General features: G+C 42.6%; 1 protein-coding gene across 2 annotated transcripts in view; it reads right to left on the bottom strand.

Moving 5' to 3' along the window:
• ZNRF2 (zinc and ring finger 2) overlaps positions 1-19,206 on the bottom strand; it is a 60,595-nt gene extending 41,389 nt beyond the window's left edge. Inside the window, exon 1 of one of the 2 annotated variants that reach the window (XM_035128889.2) lies at positions 18,266-19,206. In XM_035128889.2, the coding sequence (XP_034984780.1) occupies positions 18,266-18,725 (460 nt within the window). In that variant the 5' untranslated portion in view covers positions 18,726-19,206. The remainder of the gene's footprint in view (positions 1-18,265) is intronic. The other variant, XM_035128888.2, reaches the window with a different exon arrangement.
• Between the last annotated feature and the right edge of the window lie 3,485 nt (positions 19,207-22,691).

Genomic DNA, 22,691 nt, shown 5'->3' with positions numbered 1-22,691 from the left:
TTTTCTCATACAAGTGCTTAAGTAGTGTCAACACAACTACTTTAAAAATGTTGAAGAACTGGCTCCTGTGGGAAATTAGAATTTTAATCTACTTCAGGTCAAAAGACGAAATAGATAACATAAATTATTTTGTGGTATTTTAACCTGCTCAACTCCTCAACCATTTGTGGGAGCTTACCCCCTTAATTTACAATGTGACAGTTTCTTATTTGCTTATTTAACTAATTTATGAATCTGATTTCATAACTCAAAGAAGCATGAGAAAAAAATTAACAGACAAATGTTTAACGCTGCTTTTGCAATATTATAACTGTCCTTATACAGTTTCTGCATTTTTGGAATATAAATGGCCCATAGGATGACCTCTGATGTTTGGTAGGATTTTTTTGTATGCTGTGATCATTGCAGATTCTATTGGACTTCTTTGTATAGCTATATCCCTGTATTGAAAGGAGTTAACTCTTCATTAACTCTGACTTTAGCATCAAATGCATCTGACTGGGTTTTCTAGAGGTCTATCTTACCAACACCTCATTAATAGCGTGATTTCCCCAAACACAGAAGAATTAGCCATGAGAAACATAACATCAGTAAAATAAAAAAATTCCTTCAGTAGCACCTTAAAGACCAACTAAGTTTTTATTTTGGTATGAGCTTTCGTGTGCATGCACACTTCTGAAGAATCTGAAGAAGTGTGCATGCACACGAAAGCTCATACCAAAATAAAAACTTAGTTGGTCTTTAAGGTGCTACTGAAGGAATTTTTTTATTTTACTTCGATCCAGACCAACACGGCTACCTACCTGTAACCATAACATCAGTAGTTATCCCAATCAGCTGAAAAGTATACTAGGAATAACTTGGTTCAGAACCCATTAAATGCATTTCAGAATACTGTACTGTACTTTCTAGGGCTTGGAAGCTCACTACAGAAAAGCAAAGGGCAGGCAAACCACTTTCAAGGGACTAGAAAATCACAAAGACCTCTGAGGAAAACACCCAGAGTCTGGCTTTCACCAAAGGCCCATTTTGAACAATACATTTTGTACCTTGTTGACACACAAACTTACTGCAGCTTGTTATGAAGGACAAGCACATGTAAACCTCAGTGATAAAATCTTATGCTTGGCATCCAAGGGGTTTCAGAATCAATCCTTAACATTAACAACTAAAAGATCTTAAATAGTTCTTAAATGAATAGGAAACCTCTGTCAGAGATCCTATGTATGAAACTGTTCTGTTCAAAATACTCATGAGTGACAACTGAGACATTCCAGCTCCTACTTGCAAATGTTTTGAAGAACTATCCCATCCATAACAGACCCTATATGCTTGCATTTTGTTCCTTGGTACCTGGTTGCAAAAAGCAGCAAACGTATTTCATTGAAACCGAAAAGAAGACATCTGTGTTGGTGAAGCATATAGTATAGCAATTGCTTTAGGTGCAGTGACAAAACATTTTCTTGGCTTTGATTTCAGTGCCAAGTAGGCTATATATATTGACAGATATATTCTCTCTCTCTCCCCACCCCCCACCCCGTGTGTGTGTGTGTGTGCGCGCGTGTGTGTTTGTATTCTGCATATATATTCCAGCATTTTCCTATTAAAGTGTAAGACAACCGGTAAAGCTCCATGTCACAACTTTTTTGGGAGGAGAAGGGACATTAAGTGGGGCACCTCTCCACCTCTTAAAGTATTCCATTTGATTTTGTTGAATGTTCTGTCTGCCTGGTAAAGTGACCAGTTTAACTAATGCAAGCAAGTGGAGCTAGCAACCTGACCATGAAATAACTAGAGTCCTTTGGAGTCTTTCCAATGGGAAATTATCTCTGTTCTGTGAACCGCCCTAAGACCTTCCAGTATAGGACGGTATATTAAATCTAACAACAAACAACAACAACAACAACCACACTGCCGCCACCACCACCCCACCTTGCTAGATCACCTGCTTCCAAGCAGCTAAAAGCATCTTGCATCCAATCAGAAGCTTTGGTTTCTGAATGTTCTGGAAGTCAAACGGACTTTCGGAATGGATTCCGTTTGACTTCCAAGGTACGACCTGGTCATGAAGTCTCAAAGCCACCTCTCATCACATAGAATGAAACAATCAGCTTCTGGAACACACATCCCATGCCAGTCTCCATCAGTGCCCGCAGCTATAGACCTTCTGGCCAATAACTAGCATACATATTTCAATCAACCACAAGTATCTGAAATGCAGGAACAGAGCAGCTGCTTTATCTAGTCATTCCCAAACATAGGTGGGACCTGCACAGCAGTATTATTGGAAAAGCACCAATGCAAATACGTACTGAGGCCAGTAGTATAAAAAACCGATGCACTCCTTGCGAAACAAAGTGAAAGGCTTACAGGTTAAGGATGTGCTTTATTGACTGCTTTCCACCTTCTGTTTATGCTCTACAGATCAGTAAACCCCACTGGACTTTGAACGCATGAACTTCAGTGGTGAGAGAGAGAGAGAGAGAGAAGAGAAAGAGTGACTCAGCGCTGTCCCTTGAGTTGTGTCAGGGTTCACTTTTTCTTCCAGTGCTGCATTTTGCATGAGAAATATTTTGTGCTGCAAAATTTTTGCCTAAAAGAATTCTTAGTGAAATGTAATTTCAGTGGTATAAAGCTATTTGTTACTCCCTTGTCAACATACGGAGGTATGAAATGAAAAGGGCAGGGCAATTGTAGGGTTAGAAGAGGGCTTCTGCAGAAAAAAAGATTTTGAAACAATGCCCCTCAATTTAAAAAAAAAAATGACAGGCCAGAACGTTGCATATGTGCAATTTCTCCATGCCACTCGGGTATATATGTTTTAACAACAAGATGATTACCCCGCTAGAGTGCACTATAAGAAAATGTATTCAGTACAAGACCTACAGAAGTGAACAAACTGATGAAGAGCAAAACTGTTAAGGGGCAGCTACCGGTATATAAAAAGGGACCCAGGTGGCGCTGTGGTTAAACCACTGAGCCTAGGGCTTGCTGATCAGAAGGTCGGCGGTTCGAATCCCTGTGACGGGGTGAGCTCCTGTTGCTTGGTCCCAGCTCCTGCCAACCTAGCAGTTCGAAAGCACGTCAAAATGCAAGTAGATAAATAGGAACCGCTACAGCGGGAAGGTAAACGGTGTTTCCATGTGTTGCTCTGGTTCGCCAGAAGCGGCTTTGTCATGCTGGCCACATGACCTGGAAGCTATACGCCGGCTCCCTCGGCCAATAATGCGAGATGAGCGCGCAACCCCAGAGTCGGTCACGACTGGACCTAATGGTCAGGGGTCCCTTTACCTTTACCGGTATATAAATGCAGTATAATAATTTTATTTTTTTAATTATGTCTGCATTTCTCCCTGTAAGGTTTTGTATAGATAAGATTGAGAGTGCTTTAAATAGGCAGGGATTGCAAAGGGCAAACCTCACCATTCTGAATCAAGCCAAGTCAGCCTTCTAAAGCAGTAATTTTAATTAGAGAGGATTTTACTCATGAAGCTTGGAAAACAGAACATGAATGGAGATCACCTCCAGGTTTTTTAAGTGTGCAGAATAAGAAATTCAGCAAGGTTACACAACTTCCTCCATAAACATAAGCAAATTGAAGTTACCAGTATTTTATTTTTATTTCATAGAACAGTAGCCTTTCAGAAACGCTTCAGCATTATTGTAGTCTCTGTAGGTGTAAACATAAGGAACTTCCAAGTACTGTAGTCAATTATTCTGCTTTGCTATTCGGTTTTATGCCAAAAAAAAGTGGTGACTTTTTTTAGATTGCATCTGACCATCTGCACCAATTGCCAGGCTTTCAAATGCATTTAAGATGCTTTCGAGGACAATCCCAATAAGCGATTCAGTCATAGCTTCAATAAGATGTAAATAGCAGTCCAGCACCATTGTTTCATGGCTGGGATTCTATGCCATCTAGACATACAGTCCCTGCATGTGATACCACTCTGTTTGACAGCTTTCATTCTTCCTGCCATGACAGACAGAAATGTATGTCGATAGCTTGCATGCACCACTCCCAATGCTTCAACTTCCTCCCTTTCCAAGTTGCACAAATTAAACTTTCAGTTTTCTTTTGATTTGGTTCTATGGACTTAAGTATTCTGGAATGACAATGCATCCTTCTACTGCTGATTGGAACTGGACTCAGATGTTTCACAGCATTCTCTTGAAATAAGGCAGTTCTGTTATACACCTCCCTTGGTTTTGATGTGATGAGAACACAGCACCAGGTGCACAATTCAAAAGAAAAGGCTAATGATAGCGATAATCAGAACTTTTAATAATCTAGCTGGTATTGTGGTTGCCATGAAATAGATAGCACAGAAGCTCTAACACAAATCTTGGGTGTTCAGTATCTTGACTGACACAACCAAAGCAAATGGTAGAGGAAGGAAATGTTTTGTGACACTGGAGGGAAGGGTGGGCTGAAGGTTGCAAAGAAGTTATGTCTGCTCTTGTTCACAGTAGGAAAAATATTTAACTCTCCACCAAAATGAAACATCCTAAAGGAAGAAATTTATTCTCCTTTTCATTTTAGTCATTAGCAGAAGCAATTACTTCAATACTTCTGTGGTACTGCCCTTCAGCAGATGTTAATAAGCAGTTCTTCTCTTAATGCTGACAAACCCTCGTATCAGAGCACACATCTTAATTCTTTACTCTCTTGCACATGTAACATTCTTATTTTGTTGTTTTTTTAAAAAAAAGTTTTCTTATAATGGATCATTTTACACATTATCCAGGCATAAAGGGAACTAATCAGAAATCACATTGACAATGTCACAGAACCAAATCTTTATTACTGTATTTCATTTTTTTACTCATTTCCCATGGCATTCAGCAGCAATTTGCAGGGCAGTATAACATATTCAGAACAGATTGAACTAGAAATAGCACATACATAAAATCAATTCAAATCCAAGAGAGATGCCAACTGGGGTATTTTTTACACTTTCTTGAAAGAGGAATGTATTTAGCAGGCACCAAAGAGACAACAGAGAGGACACCTGACTGATATGCAATGGGAAGCAGGTGTCCCCACATTAAAGCCTGATTCAGACATTGTGCAGAATGGACCTCTTGATAAGGTTGATATCTGAAGGATACCCTCTCCTGCAGAACACAGTGATAGGTTGGGTATGTAGGGGATGAAATAATATTTTAGATATTCTGGTACCAGGCTGTACAGGGCTTTGTACACCAATGCTGCCACCTTGAATAGCCTGGTAGCTAAATGACAGCCAGTGCAATTCTTTCAGCAGTAGCGTAATATGATGGTGATATTCCACTCCAGTGAGCAGTCAAGCCATCACATTTTGCAATAACTGCAGCTTCTGGGTCAGCCTCAAGGGCAGTCCTCAAATTGTCTTGAAAACAAATAACAGCAGGATCCCACAGGATCTAGAATTCCACTGCCTGGATCAGAAGTAAGCAGACCCCGAAAAATACCAAAACAAAAAAACAAAACTCCACTGGATGACTAGCTGAGGATGCAAAGGAGGCAGAAAAGTGGGTGTTCTTCACCATATTCACTGTTATGCAGTAGGCACGGCTATGTGTTCTCACTCATGTTCAGTCAGTTTTGCAGCACATCTTCTACGTCCTGCACTCTATACTTGTCATCCAGTTTGTTTCATTACCATTAGGTCTCCAGTAACCCAAGATGCAGAATGCGTTCCACAATCCTTATCCTCTGCCACATTCCATGCATAAACATACAGCCAGGAAGTGTCCACAGTGACTTCCTCATAATATAGCTGCAAGGGTGCTTAGAAGACTTGCAAGTTGAACCTGCAGACCAACCACCCCATCGTGGGGGCCCCCAGATGTTGTTGGACTATGTATCTCCCATAATCCTTAACCACTGGACCATGCTCAATGGAGTTGACAGGAGCTTCAGTCCAACAACATCTGGAGAGCACTGGGGTTATATCCGGGAGTCCACAAAGGCAAAATCATGCAAAGTCAGAAGGAACCCAGGAATCGCCCCAGTCATTTGAGAGCTCACAATGTCTTGGATGGCCCCATGAGGGCCTTGTGCAACCACTTGAGAGCCCCATAGGCAAGGTGCATGGCTTAAAAAGCTGTTTCCATTAATGAAAACCCTTCAGATGGCCCCACAATATCTTGTGAGAGCCTCCAGAGCCCGATAAGCTAAGGTCTCCCTTCCCTTTACTATTTATTTATTTGTGATTCATCTAAAGCTGTGATGAATAAGAAAAAGAAGCTGTGATGAATAAGAAAAAGAAGTATAAGTTGCAGACCTACTGTACTCTGAAGAACCAGTTAAAGAGGTTGTAACCAGAAAGTATGCACGTAATGTTCTGCCTTATCCACACAGAGGAATTCAAACATTTTGAAATATAGCACCATAACACACTGTTTATAGTTACAGGTGGGTAGCCATGTTAGTCTGGTATAGTCAAAATATAGTGAGAGGGTGGGGAGGGGCCGGACTGTTTATGGCTGCATTTGGTCTTTCAGGAAGAATTTACGACTGTAAATTCGTATGAGCTTAACCAAGTTAAAACAGTACAACGCATCATCAGAGATCTACAAACTCTCCTAGACAATGACAGTTCTCTTTCTCAAACTCTGGGAGGAAGACCTTGCATTGCCTACAGACAGCCACCCAATCTTAAACAACTCCTCACCCACAATAATACAACCACCAGACTTAACATGGACACTGGTACCAGAGCCTGCAATAAACCCAGATGCCAACTTTGCTGCCACATACACTCGGGCAACACCATTACTGGCCCCAACAACATCAAACATACCATCTCAGGACTATTTAATTGCTCATCTTCTAACATTGTGTATGCCATCAAATGCCAGCAATGCCCTTCAGCTCTCTATATTGGACAAACAGGCCAGACCCTACGCCAAAGGATAAATGGACATAAATCCGACATCAGGAATTACAAGACAGAGAAACCAGTAGGAGAACACTGCATTCTCCCAGGACATTCTATACAAGATCTCAAAGTAGTTGTCTTATTACAAAAGAATTTCAGAAATAGATTGGAAAGAGAAGTTGCTGAACTGCAATTTATCACCAAACTGAAAACAATGGAGAAACCTGGTCCAAATAAAGACATTGGATTATTATCTCATGATACATGATAAAGCTATCTTTAACCATCTCACCCCTTGCTTTCCCTGTGAGACCAATCGTAAACAGTCGTAAATTCTTCCTGTAAGACCAAATGCAGCCATAAACAGTCTGGCCCCTCCCCACCCTCTCACTATATGTGGGGATCTGGTGACTTCTGTTTCAGTGTATCTGAAGAAGTGTGCATGCACACTATTTATGATATTTACTTCAGTTCCCGATGAAGGTAGATACCAGAATGGGAGAGGAGAATCTGTGTGCAGGACTCCCTTCTGCCAGGACATAGCAAAAATGTTGGGTTCCAAAATTAGACACTCCTTACTACAGAGTGACAGCCAGCAACATGGCTGCTAGTAAGAGACCAAAGCCAACTCTATCACCCTGTCTCCAACATCCATAGAGTTTTGCTACAACCCAGTAGGATAGATAGTTTGCCTTATTGCCCTTTTCCAGCATGGAGATCAGTATGTATGGAGAAAGTAGATATGAAAGAAGCAGAAACACAAAATGAGCATTGGCAGTCTATCAGCCATAGCAGGTGACAAAGAAAAATGGATACCATTAGTTCCTGGCACCTAAACTACACCTATCCTTCTTTCTTACTACAGTGGTACCTCAGGTTGTGGACCCGATCCGCTCCGGGTGCCGTTTGCACCCCGAAAAGTTTGCAACCCGAGCGGTGCTTTTGTGCATGCACGAAAGCGCAATAGAGCACTTCTGTGCATGTACGCGCTGCGAAACCCGGAAGTAAACACTTCTGGGTCTGCCACGTTCGTAACACGAGGTATGACTGTAGTCTAAGAAGAGTGCATACCAGGACAGACAGTTGTATGAGAACAGTGCTTTTAATTGATACTTCTTTACCGGTGTGAGAACAAAAGCCCAGAAGGATCAATATTAAAATACAAGGGTTTAACACAGGCATCCCCAAACTGCGGCCTTCCAGATGTTTTGGTCTACAACTCCCATGATCCCTAGCTAACAGGACCAGTGGTCAGGGATGATGGGAATTGTAGTCCAAAACATCTGGAGGGCCGAAGTTTGGGGATGCCTAGTTTAACAACTCAGTGAAGGATAAAAGTGGTCCCTGCAAAAGCATCTTAAAGCTTAGAGAAATTGATGAGAGACTGATGAGAGAAATTCAGAGAGACTGATGTTAATGACAGTTATAATCATAATAACTACTGTTTTGAGGACCCTATAAAACAAAATGTACGTAAGGCGTTAAAGAAGTTCAGCTCCTATCCTTCCAAAGTCTATTTAACCCTGAACTATTCAAGACTTAATAGGTATCCGGGCTGCATATGGAACAAAGAAGAGAACCACTCCCAAGCAAGTCCATTTCTAAGATGACAGGAGAGATGAAGCATTCAAATATGGTGCAATAGTTTCTATCTGACACAAGAGGAACCCAGGATCAAAGCTCCCACACCCCAGAGTACTTTCTAGTACATTTCCTGTCTTTTCCAGAAATACTGGTTTCAGCAGCAGTGTTTCAATTTAGGTTACAAATCAGGTTTACTTTAGCCTTTCTCAAACTTCTTTGTACAGTATGTGCTTAAGTAAATGGCCCAAACGTTTACTAATTTAAGGAAAGCTTCTGACAAACCAGTGTGAGGTCTTACAGGTTCTAGGAGCCCATAGAAACCTAAGCATGCCCATATTAATATTTTCATTACATCATTTTTTACTAGAAACATATTTTCTTGTGCAAAGACAATAATCTAGTATTTGATGGTTTGGGAGTACAGTTTCCCGAAGCAACTCAATTAATTGTCTGCAACAGAAGCTTCCATAGAAGGAAAAAAATAACTTTAAAGTACAGTATTGTAAAAACAGTGAATCAGAACTGCACAGCATATTGAGCATATGCTGAAACCAGCGACAGGCAAAACATGAAGCACTTTGGACATAAATTAGGCTAAATGCTCTTCCATGAACTACAGTTTTGTGGGAATTATTCTAATTTATGTCAAGTGAGATAAAAAATGTATTTGAAAGGAATTTAGCTTGGGTCTTCAACCATGTCTTAAGGAGTAACATTAAATAGGAAATGAACAATGGTTTTAAACTTAAACATCATGGCCTTCATGTTTCCAGTCCCACTCCACCCTATAGACAATGTTTTTAAAGCATAAAATATTCACAAAATATAAATTCACTCATTAGGATTAATGTAATTGTGCCTTTAAACAGTCAGTTCAATTGCCAAAATAACATTATTACATAGTTAAAAACCAAGGTTCTGTCTCTTTCCTTTCTACCACACATAGTCTTATCTATTTGAATTCCTAACACATCTGCTTATCTATTTAAATAATTTAATTTCAGCTCCACTCCTTTTCTTCATTGGTCTATCTTGAGTTCTCAGAACAATATCCTGGAACATTTCAACTTTAAAAGATTGCAGGATTTTTCTTGAACGTCTAGCTGAGAATTTGTGTCTGCTACATAAGCAAGTACACTGGTGTGAAAACTCGCAAGGAGGCACACAAAACCTCTTCCTCAAACAACTTATTTCCAAACTTTAAACTGTGTATGCACATGGAAAGTTCTTATTTGTTGAAGGATATTTCTTGTTTTTGCAAATGGGGGTCCATCGAGGTAATGGTCAGGCAGAGAGAAGACACAAGATAGCCAGTCCAGCCACAGCGCACTAGGATGACTTTCATTCAAACAATTAATTTGCAAGATGGGTGAGGTGAAAAGCAGGCAGGAAATTCTGAGATAAACTAGCTGTTTATCACAAGGTCTCCCCTTCCCCACTCCATTGGCATGACTTGACCAAAAGGGTAGAAAGGAAGCCTAAAATTTGGGTATAAGGGAAGTGGCACTCCAAGCTCCAACAAGGACATTCATTCATGGTTCACAGGGATCAAACAGGCACACATAAAGAAAGACAGGTATATGCTTCCTCCCTAGATCTCCATTTCTTAAATTAGTGGACACCACAACTGAAAATGTGCTTTTTATGCTCAAGGGCAAGCTTAAGACAATTTCTCAGTACTGTATTAGATATACTTAAAGGCGAAAGATATGAGGTTTTTGCATTTCCCCAAAGCCACCACTCTAATTTAGACTCTAGGCCAACACAGAAGGTAATACCGGTACCTACACATACATGAACCCAACCACCTTTATAGCAACCACTGGGGCAGAATCTAACTTCTCCATGACTTTTTCCACACTCATAGATAGGCACCTGTATTTCTTCTGAATGGGATGAAAGCAGTTCACTTCTAACTTCTCAAAATATCTGCACTGCCAAGTAACTCAAATCCCATTAGTTAAAATGTAAAAATATTTTAGGAGTGCTTCTGTCTCCACCTCCTGGGATTTTTAGTTTTTGAAATAAGAAGTTTTAGCATGCATGGGTATTTTTTTAAGGGGGAAGAGAAGAACAGGAAATTTGATGAAAGGAGAAAAGTGTTATCTTAACAGATCTTTTAACACATAATGGTCTGCCAAAACCACTTAGAATGAGAGCCAGGATAGTCAATATGACAAAATCCATCTGGAGCTCTTTCTACAGTAGCACTCTTGATGTATGAAATCAAGACTCTGTTTTAATAAAAGAAAAACATTAACTCATTTTGTTTTAAAAAACTTATTAAATTTATATTGTTCCTTTCCTCCAAGGTGCTCTGGGCAGCATATATATTGCCCCCTATTTCATCCAACAGCTCTGCAATGTATATTCTTGCTTATAAGACTAATTTTTAACCCAGCAAAATCTTCTCAAAAGTCGGGGGTTGTCTTATATGCCGGGTCGCATTTCTTATACGGTGAGTATATCCAAAACTCTACATTCTGTCATACTGCCATACTGTCCTTTATAGGAACAGGGAGGAGGTGAAGAAGACATCACACTCTCCCCCAAGTCAACAAGAATAATTCCTTGCTTAGTGCAAGCATGTCTATTTTGCCTTTTTAAATTCAATTTAAAAAGGTGAGGGGGAAGCACCACACTTCCCACAATGCTTTGGATCACTGCTATAATTTGAATAAAATCTTGTTTTATTCCTCCAAGTCTTCCATCCATATCTTCTCATAAACTTAAAACTCAAATCATTTGGAGACTTGAAATAGTCACATTTTAAAATAATGCTTAGAACATGCAGAGACAGAAATAAAATAAAGTTAAAAGAATAATTGTATATATATATTTTTAAAAAACTATATATATATATATATATATATATATATATATATTGAAAATAATTGTAGATTAACTCTCATTACAGAAGTAGCTTCTCATATCATAGTTTCAATTACATATAGGCTTAAATATTGGTTATTAAATCTTTTTCTTATACAGTAATTACAGAAAGTAAACCACAAATTAACTTCAGTCAAACTCAACATTAACTGCAGAAACAATTAATTCAGCACCAACCCCTATAAGCAACTTAAGTTAGCTGTCTAATTAGCAAACCTTTTACTTAATGCTGCAATGCAAATGAAAGTCCAAGTGGCATAATGCCTTTTTATATATAAAAGTAAGAACACTTAATTTAAGACTCCAGCTTGCAAAAACAGTATGTACTAGAAGTATGTTCATAGTATGCAAGGCAACTGGTGGGAGCCCCAAATAGTCAAGCTTGAGAGATGTTAAAAGCAGCCCTCCAACTCACTCACCACCAAGACAAATTTTATTAACATATGAATTACTGCAAGCTCATGTGTAAAAAAGCATGCATTACAATACTGTAAAATCCTGTGATTAAAATTACAACACTGCTTATTTACATTGTAGTGCAAAGGTAATGTAGGGAATAACACAAAAATAAGAAAAACTCAATGGGCAATATCAAGAACTGTGCTTACCTGCTTACAACTTATCTCCATGCAAACACCACTTTTTGGTCTTTCTGGCCCAAATCCAAATGGGGAAGGTGCGAGTGCCTGAGACCAGCAAAGATGTTCCACATTGTCCTCGTCCTGTATCACTTATGGATCATTAGAGCTTGTCAGTGTAAGGCCCCAATATCTCCACATATTTTGCCCACCACAATGGACACAGTGAGCAGGGTCCACTTACTGCATTTATGGTAGCAAGGAGCCCCCAATCCATACTTTCTTGTCCTACCCCAACATAAACATAGGGTGGGGATGGGAGCCCTTACATTGCAGAAAGGCAATGTAAGGCAATGATCCCTCTACTTCCTTCTCCCACCACTTGGAAAAGCAAGCCTGGAGACCTGAAACTTTGTGCTGCCTTTCTGCCTTCATTCTGCTCGTGGTAAATAAATGGCAAGGAATGCATCTCAGAGAGATACAGTGCCACAGTCACCATCCCTGCAGTTATGTATATGCTAAAAACCGGGAAAGAATCATGAACATGTCCAGCAGCTCCAACAAGCCAGGAAGTCTCTACCTTGTGTACTACAGTCTAACCACTGCACCACACTGCCACACTCCACAAATAAAAGAATAGGCATTGCACATAGCATCCACTAGATGACTCCATTTGGAAACCCTGAAGTCTGGTGGGGGGAATCATTTCAGAATTAATCTCAGCATGCACTGTAACTTTGCCAGCAGTTTCTGCCATAGGTTTAATGAAGCAGGAAAAGCTTAATAACCTGACCAAACCAATGAAAAAGTGCACTTCCCTCAGTGCCCTGAATGTCAGCAGTTTTCACCAAAATTGGAAAGAAATGATATGCCTGTTTGAAAATTGGAGTAAACAGTAAGTTGTCAGTGTGCAGCACTTTTAAACTTTCTGTACCTCTGGAAATTTTTATTGGATCTGTTTTAACCTTGGCACATTTGTACACTTCACCAGGTATTCCCTATATTTCAAGTTTCAAGTTATTACATCAAGATGTCATTTTTATGAGCAATAGAATTTTGAGGCTTATGATGACAGAACCTTAACTAAAAGAGCACTCTTGTGCCCTCTGACTTACTGAAAGTACAAACTGTTTTTATCATATTGGTCCCAAAGAATAAGAGATATAAGGTGCTACTTTATTTTACAAACTGATGGAAATTATTCCATAGGTTAATACTCCCATTCAGAACAAATGTAAAATGCATTATTCCCATTAGGATTCTTTCTCATCTCCTTTACACAAGGGTACAAAAGTTTTAAAAAGGTACTGTTTAATTAGAATAAAAAGTTAAAATCCTACAATTTTTCAGAATGAGAAGAGCTCAATTAAAACTTTTTGGGGAAAGTTGCAGTTTTATCCTGTCTGAATACTTTTTTTGTGACATGGAGTGGGGTGGAGTGAAAACTATTTCCAGTCCTTTACTTTTCTGTGGAAATTTTTCTGACTCTTATATTCAATAGCAACAATAAAGAGATGCCAACTGCAAATAAATTTTAGGGAAGCTTAGCAGTTTCAAACTCTGTCACTTCTGTTGATTAAATACAAGTAAAACAAGCATGCCAAATTAGATCATTCTTTGGGGTGTTAGAAAAATTTCCAATTCTATTTCTTCCAAAAGCCCTGTATAACTTCAATTGTTTGCTTTCTTAAAGGAAGGCTTAAAGGCCTATTTCATTCTTATTCCCTTCCTGGGGATAGGCACCAGATTCATTAAAATGCTACTGTTTCCACAAAAAGGAAGTGCTTTTCAGAGTGCTCATATGGGTGCAGTAACATCTAAATTGCAAGATGTGAAGTTCCATAAAAAGCATGAGCTTTTGGTACTTGCACAATTATACTCATACAGTATTCACAATACCTGTGAATATGTAGGAAAGCACTACAACTTCCCTTGATACAAGATACTGTACTGCTGATTCTAAGTACCGGTAGTCAGAAGCAGTGCCCCCCCCCTCCATTCCCAGCTCAAATTTAAAAACAAACATCCATACACTCATCCCTCGAAATGGGGAATCCTCCATGGCAAAGCTGCTCCACACATATTGAGGAAAACCATAGAACTTTTATTCAATGCAGAAAATAATAATCTGACAGAAACACTCTAATATGAGTTACACACGTATCACTTTATTATAGAACTGTTTGTATAAAACTGCTCCTTTGAACATAGGCTTACAGTTAAGATCCTAAACATGTTGCTTCAGAAGCCCCATTGAGTTCAATGAGACATATACATTGAATTCTATTCCTAAGTATCAGATTGGAGCCTTCATGTACCACCACAGTTGCAAGTGGAATTCTAAATTGCTTGTCTTCATACAGCCAGGCAGCCAACGTAAGAATCTATCTATTGAATAACTATGTCACATGTATGTAGTCAGCAGATGTTGAAAAGGCTTTTCATCTGATGAACAATCCTATTCTACTTATCAAAAGCTTTAAAATAAGGATATCTCCATTAACAAGATATCCTAAGAAGCAGTTATTTACACATCTTTAGAGCAGTTCGGGTGGCACTGTGGATAACCATTAGGTCCAGTCATGACCGACTCTGGGGTTGTGCTGCTCATCTCGCATTATTGGCTGAGGGAGCCGGCGTACAGCTTCCAGGTCATGTGGCCAGCATGACAAAGCCATTTCTGGCGAACCAGAGCAGCGCATGGAAACGCCGTTCACCTTCCCGCTGTAGTGGTACCTATTTATCTACAGTACTTGCACTTTGCCGTGCTTTTGAACTGCTAGGTTGGCAGGAGCTGGGACCGAGCAATGGGAGCTCACCCCGTTGCGGGGATTCGAACTGCCGACCTGCTGATCGGCAAGCCCTAGGCTCTGTGGTTTAACCCACAGCTCCACCCGCGTCCCAGCCTACATATACAGACTACCCAATTTTGGTGGGTTAAGTATTATATTATATTATAATAAATTTTCTGGTTATGTACCGTGTTTCTCGAAAAATAAGACACTGTCTTATATTTATTTTTCCTCAAAAAACCACATTATGGCTTATTTTCAGGGGATGTCTTATTTTTTTCCTCCTCCTGCCGTGGCCGGCATTGCTGCTGTGCCTATCACTATGTCTTATTTTCAGGGTATGGCTTATATTCCTTGAATACTTAAAAATCCTGCCACAGCTTATTTTATGGCTACGTCTTATTTTTGGAGAAACAGGGTATTTTCTCTTTCTAAAAAAAAGAAAGCATTCTGGACATTAAGATGTTGATCAGGGGTATTTCCTAAAACATAGCTGCAACACTGACCCAGCCAGTTGCACCTAGGAGCCCCACAGTTTTGAAAAGGATGTCTCATGAATTTTACATCATCCTATTTGCTCACAAGATGAAACAAGCACCTTGCTGCTTCTCCTATGCAATCCTACACAAGACTGCTATCATACAGACTTCTCACAGACTCAACACACAATCATGGTTTTAGAGACCTCACACAGACCCCCCCACCCACCCTCTGACTATACATAAGGGTCTGGTGACTTCTGTTTCAGTGTATCTGAAGAAGTGTGCATGCACACGAAAGCTCATACCTATGACAAACTTAGTTGGTCTCTAAGGTGCTACTGGAAGGATTTTTTATTTTTATTTTGACCATTAAAAGCGAGAGAGACAACCACATAGAGATTCACCGGTTCAACATGTTACCCACCCCCAGACTAGGTGAATTGTTATAAAGATAGGGCTGCAACAAAATGTAATATTTCTGCATGAATTCAGAACCAAAATTTGCCCTGTTCTTATTAATGCCATATTAATTATAACAAGCTGCCTTGTAGATTTTAAAAACCAATTATTTTAAGCTGAATTCCTATTGAACTCAATTGGATTTCAATCAAAGTATATATGCACATAAGATTTTGTTGTAAAATGGCACAATTAGTTTTTATCTTTCACTATCTTCAAGTTTATCCACTTTTCAATAGTTTACACTTCCATATCATTACACTATAGAATTAGATCTGTGTACAACTTTTACTAGAACTGCTCTTACCCTATCTGAATATTTTTGCCTATGGACAGAAACTTTGTTTCAAAGCTGCTGCAACTCCAATAAAACCTTTTTTTTAAAAAAATGTAAATACCAAATTCATTAACATAAAATCAGAAACAAACTGCTTCTATTCTTGAATCAGCATCTAAATAGAAACTTTGGTCAGATTTAAATACACTGCATGGATGTGCAAATACATTATCCAATTAAGTCCTAATTATATAAATGGTTGGCAGGAAAATTTATAGAACTACTAACAGCTATTAAAGTTGCAGGCCAAATAAATACTTGCGATATTGTATAGTGCTGAAAGTTAGTTTTTCCAGTTCCTTTTTCAAGGGCATTTTAAAATCCAAGCCAGCAAAGCAGAACACACTGGTCAGAGAGCAAAATAATTTTCCTAATCTGCTGAACTTAAGAGAAAACTTCTCAGTAGTTACTTCCAAAGAAGAGGGAAGCAGCAAATATATTTGAGATACAACCCCTGCCCAGCTGCAACCCTTGTAACGCTGTGTTATATGTGAAGCATATAACACAGAAAATAGTCAATGAAACAGTGAAAAACTTTGCAGTATTCTTCAGACGAAGTTAGCAAGCAAAATCCATGCAAAGCACCCAGCCATTAGGTGAGAACACAAACAACCCTCCACACATCTGCTGAGAAGTAAATTCCATGGACCTTGCTCCCCACTGTATGCGTAGGATTACAGTCTTAAACTGCAATCTTACACACACCTACTGGGGGGGGGGGGAGTCTCTCTCAACTCAGTGAAACTTCAGAGCAGACATGCATAGAGCTGTGCTGCTGTTAAGTCTGTAAACCTGGCCAAACTTAACAGGAAGCAAACCCTATTGGCTTCTGTGGGTTTTATTCCTAACCACAGACTGAACCAGCAGCAGCCTTATCCCCCACAATAGAAACCTTGCTACTGCTTGTCAAGTGGACTTACAACTCCTCTGTATACATTTACATGATAAAGAGGAGACAGAGGAGACCACTTTCCAGTACTTAAAGGGCTGTCACATGGAAGATGGGAGTAAGCTTGTTTTTGTCTGCTTAGGAGGCAGAATCCAACCAAGGGGTTCACAGGTTAGAAGAAAGGAGATTCTATCTGTCACGGATGCTTTGGATGAGAATCCTGCATTGCAGGTGGTTGGACTAGATGACCCTTACAACTCTACAATCCTATGACAGTTACATTTACATCCCACCTTTTCTCCCAAGAGCTCAAGGTGGCTCTCCCGCTCTCCATTTCCTCCTCACAACAACCCTGCGTGGCAGGTCAGGTGGTGAGTCAGTGGCTAGCCCAAGGTCACCCAGTGAGCTTCATGGCTGAGCAAGGATTTCAACCTGGGTGTCTATGGTTCAGCATTGTATCCACTACAACACACATGTGGGTAGGGTGGCTCTACCACCAGTAGTGTTTAGAGAGAAGATGTACAGTCAAAACAGCAAGCACAAAGTCAGAGGAAGCCCTAACTACTAGTCATCAAACTAGCAGTCCGTCCCGCCTCAAAAATCAAGCACATTTGGGCATGGGTGGGTGAGAAATGTCGCTCTAGAATCTTGGTTCCCAACATGGGGCACACGCCCCATAGGGGAGCGATTTGATTTTTAAGGGGGCAATTCGAGAATGAGTTATTAACAGTGAATGGCCGTTTAGGCTTCCTCCATGTGAATAGGCGTTCACTTTTTGAATAATAAGAATTATATGTTGGGGGGGGGTGTCAGTATTTTAGAGATGCTTGGGTGGGGCATAGCCAAAAAAAAAAGGTTGGGAACCACTGTTCTAAACTAAGCACTAGCTCAGTTGGTTAGAGCATGGTGCTGAGAATACCAAGCTTGCAAGCATTTGGGGGGGGCAAGGGGCAGCTGCTCCCCCAAATCAAGAAAAAATCCTTAATTAACTGAGGTTCTGGCACTCCTAACAAAGGTCTCCCCCCCCCCAACAAAAATCCTGGCTACATCCATGGTTGCAGGTTCGATCCCGGTAAGGGGCAAGCTGCATATTCCTGCACTGGACTAGTTGATCCTCAGGGTCCATTCCAACTCTACGATCCTGTCAGCTCTCATTTTGTAAGAATCGTAAGAGTCGGAAGGGACCTCGGGGCCATCCAGCCCAACCCCCTTTGAAATGCAAGCGTCTCTGTGGCCGGCGTGGGGCTGGAACCCGCGACCCTGATCTCCTTCAGAGCCTCGCGCTCTACCGACCCCGGCCGCCGCGGCTCCCCTCCGCTCTCCGCGCTCCTCTCTTTCACGCATCCACCCATTCACACGTGTGTCATTCCTCCGCGTTCTCTTTACCTCCGAACAGGTGAGGCGAGAGGTGGGCGGGCAGCGAGCCGATGACGAGCCGGGGCCCGCCGCCGCTGCCGTGTCCTCCTCCAGCACCGCCGCCTCCTCCTCCTCCGGCCGCGGCCCGTTCCCTGCCCCCTTCCTCGGGGGTGCTGCTGACCGAGTCCTGCGAGCCGTAGAGGCCGCTGCTGTTGGGGATGTTGAAGGCAGAATGAGCCGCGCGAGCCCCGGACGCGCCCGGCCCTCCCAGAGACCTGCTCCGGGGCGCCGGGGCCGCCGCTCCGCTGGCCGAGCCGCCGGGCCCCGCGTGGTGCTGCCCTCCCGGGGCCAGGTGCGTGTACCTCGCCGCGCCGCCTGCCGGCCGCCCGTTCACACCGCCGCCGCCGCCGCTACTGGAAGGCAAGTCCCCTCCGGAGTAAGCCCGGGTCCGGCCATTGGCGGCGGCCGGGCCGCTCTGCTTGGCGCCCATCTCCCCCTTTTCCTCGCCGCCGCCGCCGCCGCAGTCTGGCTGTGGTTCCTCTCAGGCTCGGCTGCTTCCCTGTGCGGGTCCCGCCGCCAACGGGGCGGGGTAGGCGAAAGCGCGCCGCCCTCGCTCCTTTCCCCGGACCCGGCAGCTGAGGGAGAAGAGCCGCGGCTTTCAGCGGGCGGGCTCGGCGCTGAGGCGGCGGTGCCTCCGCCGCGGTGAGTCCCTCAGAAGAACGACGACGGGCGAGGGAGAAGAGGACGGGAAAGCTAGTACCGCTCTGCGAGGGGACGCAGCCGCTGCCCAAGCGCTCCTCGGCCCCGCCGCTCCGGCCATCGTCTTTGCCGCGGTGGTCGTGGCGTGAGGAAAGCAGCGGCGGCCCGTCGCCCGCCTCAGAGGCCGCTCGCGCGCTCGCTCAAGTGTGAGGCGAGGGGGGCGGCACCTCTGCGCAGCCGCGCCTCCCTCGCTCGCTTGCCCGGCCGCCGCCGCCGCGCCGCCATCATGGGAAGGGGGGGGGAGGGGAGGCTCGAGGGCCGCCGCCTCCCGCTCCGCCTCCTGTCTCCGTTCAGCGCCGGGAGGTGACAGGCGCCGCCCGCTTCTGAGGGGCCGCGAGGCGGCTGGGCCCGCTGGTTGGCCTGTCGGAGCTGAGGAGGACGTCCCTTTCCCGACGTGCGTTTTCCCGCCACAGAGGTGTGCTCAAATTCCTTATTATTATTATTATTATTATTATTATTATTATTATTATTATACCGCCCTACACCCGCTGGTTCACAGGATAAAATCTCAACACAAACACACAAAACACATAATCGAAATAAAAACAAAAACCACTCAGTAACTCCCAATAAAGGGGGGGGGGAGAGAGGGAGAGAGGTGCTTAGCATCTAGGTAGGAGCCAACTCCTAGGGGCCGAGGTCCCTTTGCTCCATAGCTGCCAAGTTATCCCTTTTTTAAAGGGATTTTCCCTTATGCTGAATAGGCTTCCTCGCGAGAAAAGGGAAAACTTGGCAGCTATGCTTTGCTCCCCGCTCCCAATTTAAGGGGGCTGCCCCACCAAGTTGATGGGCATTGTCATTCTAATTGTGAGTGTGTTCCTTCTCATGAAGGGCGGGGCTTATCTGCCTGCCCCCCCACCCATTATTTTATTCAAGTTGGCACCCCTGGAATATATACATAAGAGCCAACTCCTAGGGGGCTGAGGTCCCTTTGCTCCCCTCACAATAAAATATATGAGGGCCCTCCCCCAGGTTGATGGACACTGTCACTCAAATTGTGGGTGTGTTCCCTGTCATGTGATCAATTATGCAGGATGGGCAGGGCTTACCTGTCCCCCCCCTCTAATATTTGATTAAAATTGGCACCCCTGGCATACATACATACATACATACATACATACATACATACATACTGTACATCATTTTATTTGTATGCCGCCTTTCTGTAATTCAGCCCATGCTCATGGAGACTTGCGGGGGGGGGGGGGAATCACATAAATACAAACATAACCAAAAGTAGTTGCAAGCAATAAAGGAAACATCAAAAAGCACACAACCAAATTGAAACATACCGTACATCAAAAAGTGCACGGCCAAACTGAACAATTTCCACGTAATTTATAATAAGAGCTGAAATAAAGTTACAAAAGATCAATATCAATAGCAACCATAACGGCAGGCCAAGAGTCTGTTCGCTTTTTTTGTGGCTGGAGTCAGTCAAGGCCCTGCCCTCCCAGGCCAGGTGGGACAAAAGCCTGCAGGGCAGGGAGCAGATCTTCCAGGGCTCACAGCCAAAGTATCTGCCTTTCAGGCAACTGTTAAAGATAGAGAAAGTGGGGTGGGGGAGAAGGCGAAAACTCTTAAACAGCAGGTTTACATACTGGTAATTAAGTATTTACTGGTATGAAGAGGGGGGGGGTTGTGGTTACATTGCAGAGCTCGGGTTGGCCCGCAGGGTGACCTTGGGCTGGTTTGTTTTATCTTCGCCAAAACCACTGAACAGGTTTGAGCTGTTGGGTGAAGGGTGGGCTGAGCATGTGACAAACCGTTGCCGGGTGTGATAGGTACACACTGCTGCTGCATTTCTTAAAGTGAAGAGGGCTGCAGTTCAAGCCTGCTTGGAGTCTCACTCACTCTGGAAACCCTAATTATGTTTCTGAACATAATTGGATCAGACTGTGTCTATCACGGCTATGTCTATCAGGTCTATGTCTCGCCTCACAGTGGACAACCAGGTGCCTATGAGGAAGTCCACAAGGAGGGCATGAGTACAATAGCCACTACCCCACTCATGATCCCCAGCCACTTCCTCAAAGGCATCCTGGGACATGTATTTCTTTTTGGCCAGCAATGGATGTTCTGGAATCGTCAAACATATTTGGTCAGACAAGTGCACTCTGTGCATGCTCATGCCATTTATTTCTGACGCTCCTACTTCCTACTCATGACATACAGTCGAACCTTGGTTGTTGAACTTAATCCGTTCCGGGAGTCCATTCGACTCCCGGAACAGTTCGAAAACTAAGTCGCGGCTTCTGATTGGCTGCAGGAGCTTCCTGTACTCAATCAGAAGCCGCATTGGGCATTCGGCTTCCGGAAAACATTCGCAAGCCAGAACACGCACTTATGGGTTTGTGGCGTTCGGGAGCCAAAACGTCCGAGTACCAAGGCGTTCGACAACCAAGGTACGACTTTACCTGGGAGTGATCCCCGGGGAATTCAGTGGTTCTTTCCTCTGTGTAATGTATGGTTGTGGCATTAAACTACACTGGAAATTGTGACAACAGGGACCTCGTCTGCACCAAACTAAGACGCACCAATAATGGGTTAGTTATTAAGTATTAATAAAACTGTTCAAGTGTTCACTCTTTCTTTGCAAAGGAGAAGGCTAGAGAGATAGCCGCACAACCTTTGAACGGTTGAAGGCCACACAACTTTTCTCCCAACATACAAGCAATTCTGAACTAAGATGCTTCTCAGTTTTGATGGGTGCTAAGTATCTGTGCAACTGTGGTGCTTAAGTGTCCACAATGTCTTTGCAAGGGAAGAGGATGGGTAGGAGACCATAACAACTTGGCCATGTCTCCCTAAGCTCACTGGGCGTGGTCACATCCCAACAGCCTCACCAGGTCTGTTGATGGCTGTAAAAGAGCAAGCACACTGAGTATCGGTACAGCATGCAGCAAAAATTGTGCAGCATTGACACAAACTGGCCTTACTTGCAATGGGGTGGTGGTGGTGTTAATTTAAGACAATTAATTTAAGAGAAACTGAAAGACTTTCCAGTGTACTGAATCCCAAAAACCAATCTAGCACTATCCCTGTGATATACCGTTAAGCAAGAAGTTTTGCGCTAGCAAGACTCCCATTCTATGCATGCTTACCTGGAAACAGGAAACCCAGTGAACCTAAGCTAATATCTATAGGATTGCACTGTTTGTGGGTTCAGATTTTGTTCATTCACTAGGAAATCCTAGCTTCAGCTGCTGCAACTCTTTTGTAGCTTCTTTTGCTTACATTTTTGTACAGTACTGTATATATGCTGACTGTATACATGCTGAACGACACTGTACAAAATTTGTCTTCGAGTGAGACGTCTCAAAAGCATGGCAAAGAAATGATCTGCAAAGTTATCCTAGTGGGAGAATGACATTTCAGTTTTAAAGCTTGATAATGGGTGTTTGAGTCATGGTGGAAGTTATTGCATAAGTTAATTAAAAATTAAAGGCTGCACAGCACTTTCATATTAGCTAGCTGTATAGCAAAACCCAAATGACATCCCCTGAAATGGAAACTTCAGCAAGATGAAGGGGGTAGAGCTGCCTTTTTACACAAGTCTGGTTTTAAAAGAAATTGTGTGAGCATCTTTCATGCAGTGTTTAGACGAATATAAAAACTTTATCAGAGACCTCTGAGAGTAATTGAGTAAGTCATTATCTATGTTCCTATGGCAATGTGAACAAACTGTATTTCTGAA

The sequence above is a fragment of the Zootoca vivipara genome, chromosome 12, assembly GCF_963506605.1.
Source record: "Zootoca vivipara chromosome 12, rZooViv1.1, whole genome shotgun sequence".
In the NCBI taxonomy this organism is placed as follows: Eukaryota; Metazoa; Chordata; class Lepidosauria; order Squamata; family Lacertidae; genus Zootoca; species Zootoca vivipara.
Note: the sequence above shows the minus strand (reverse complement) of the source record. Positions and strands in the feature narration are given on the sequence as shown.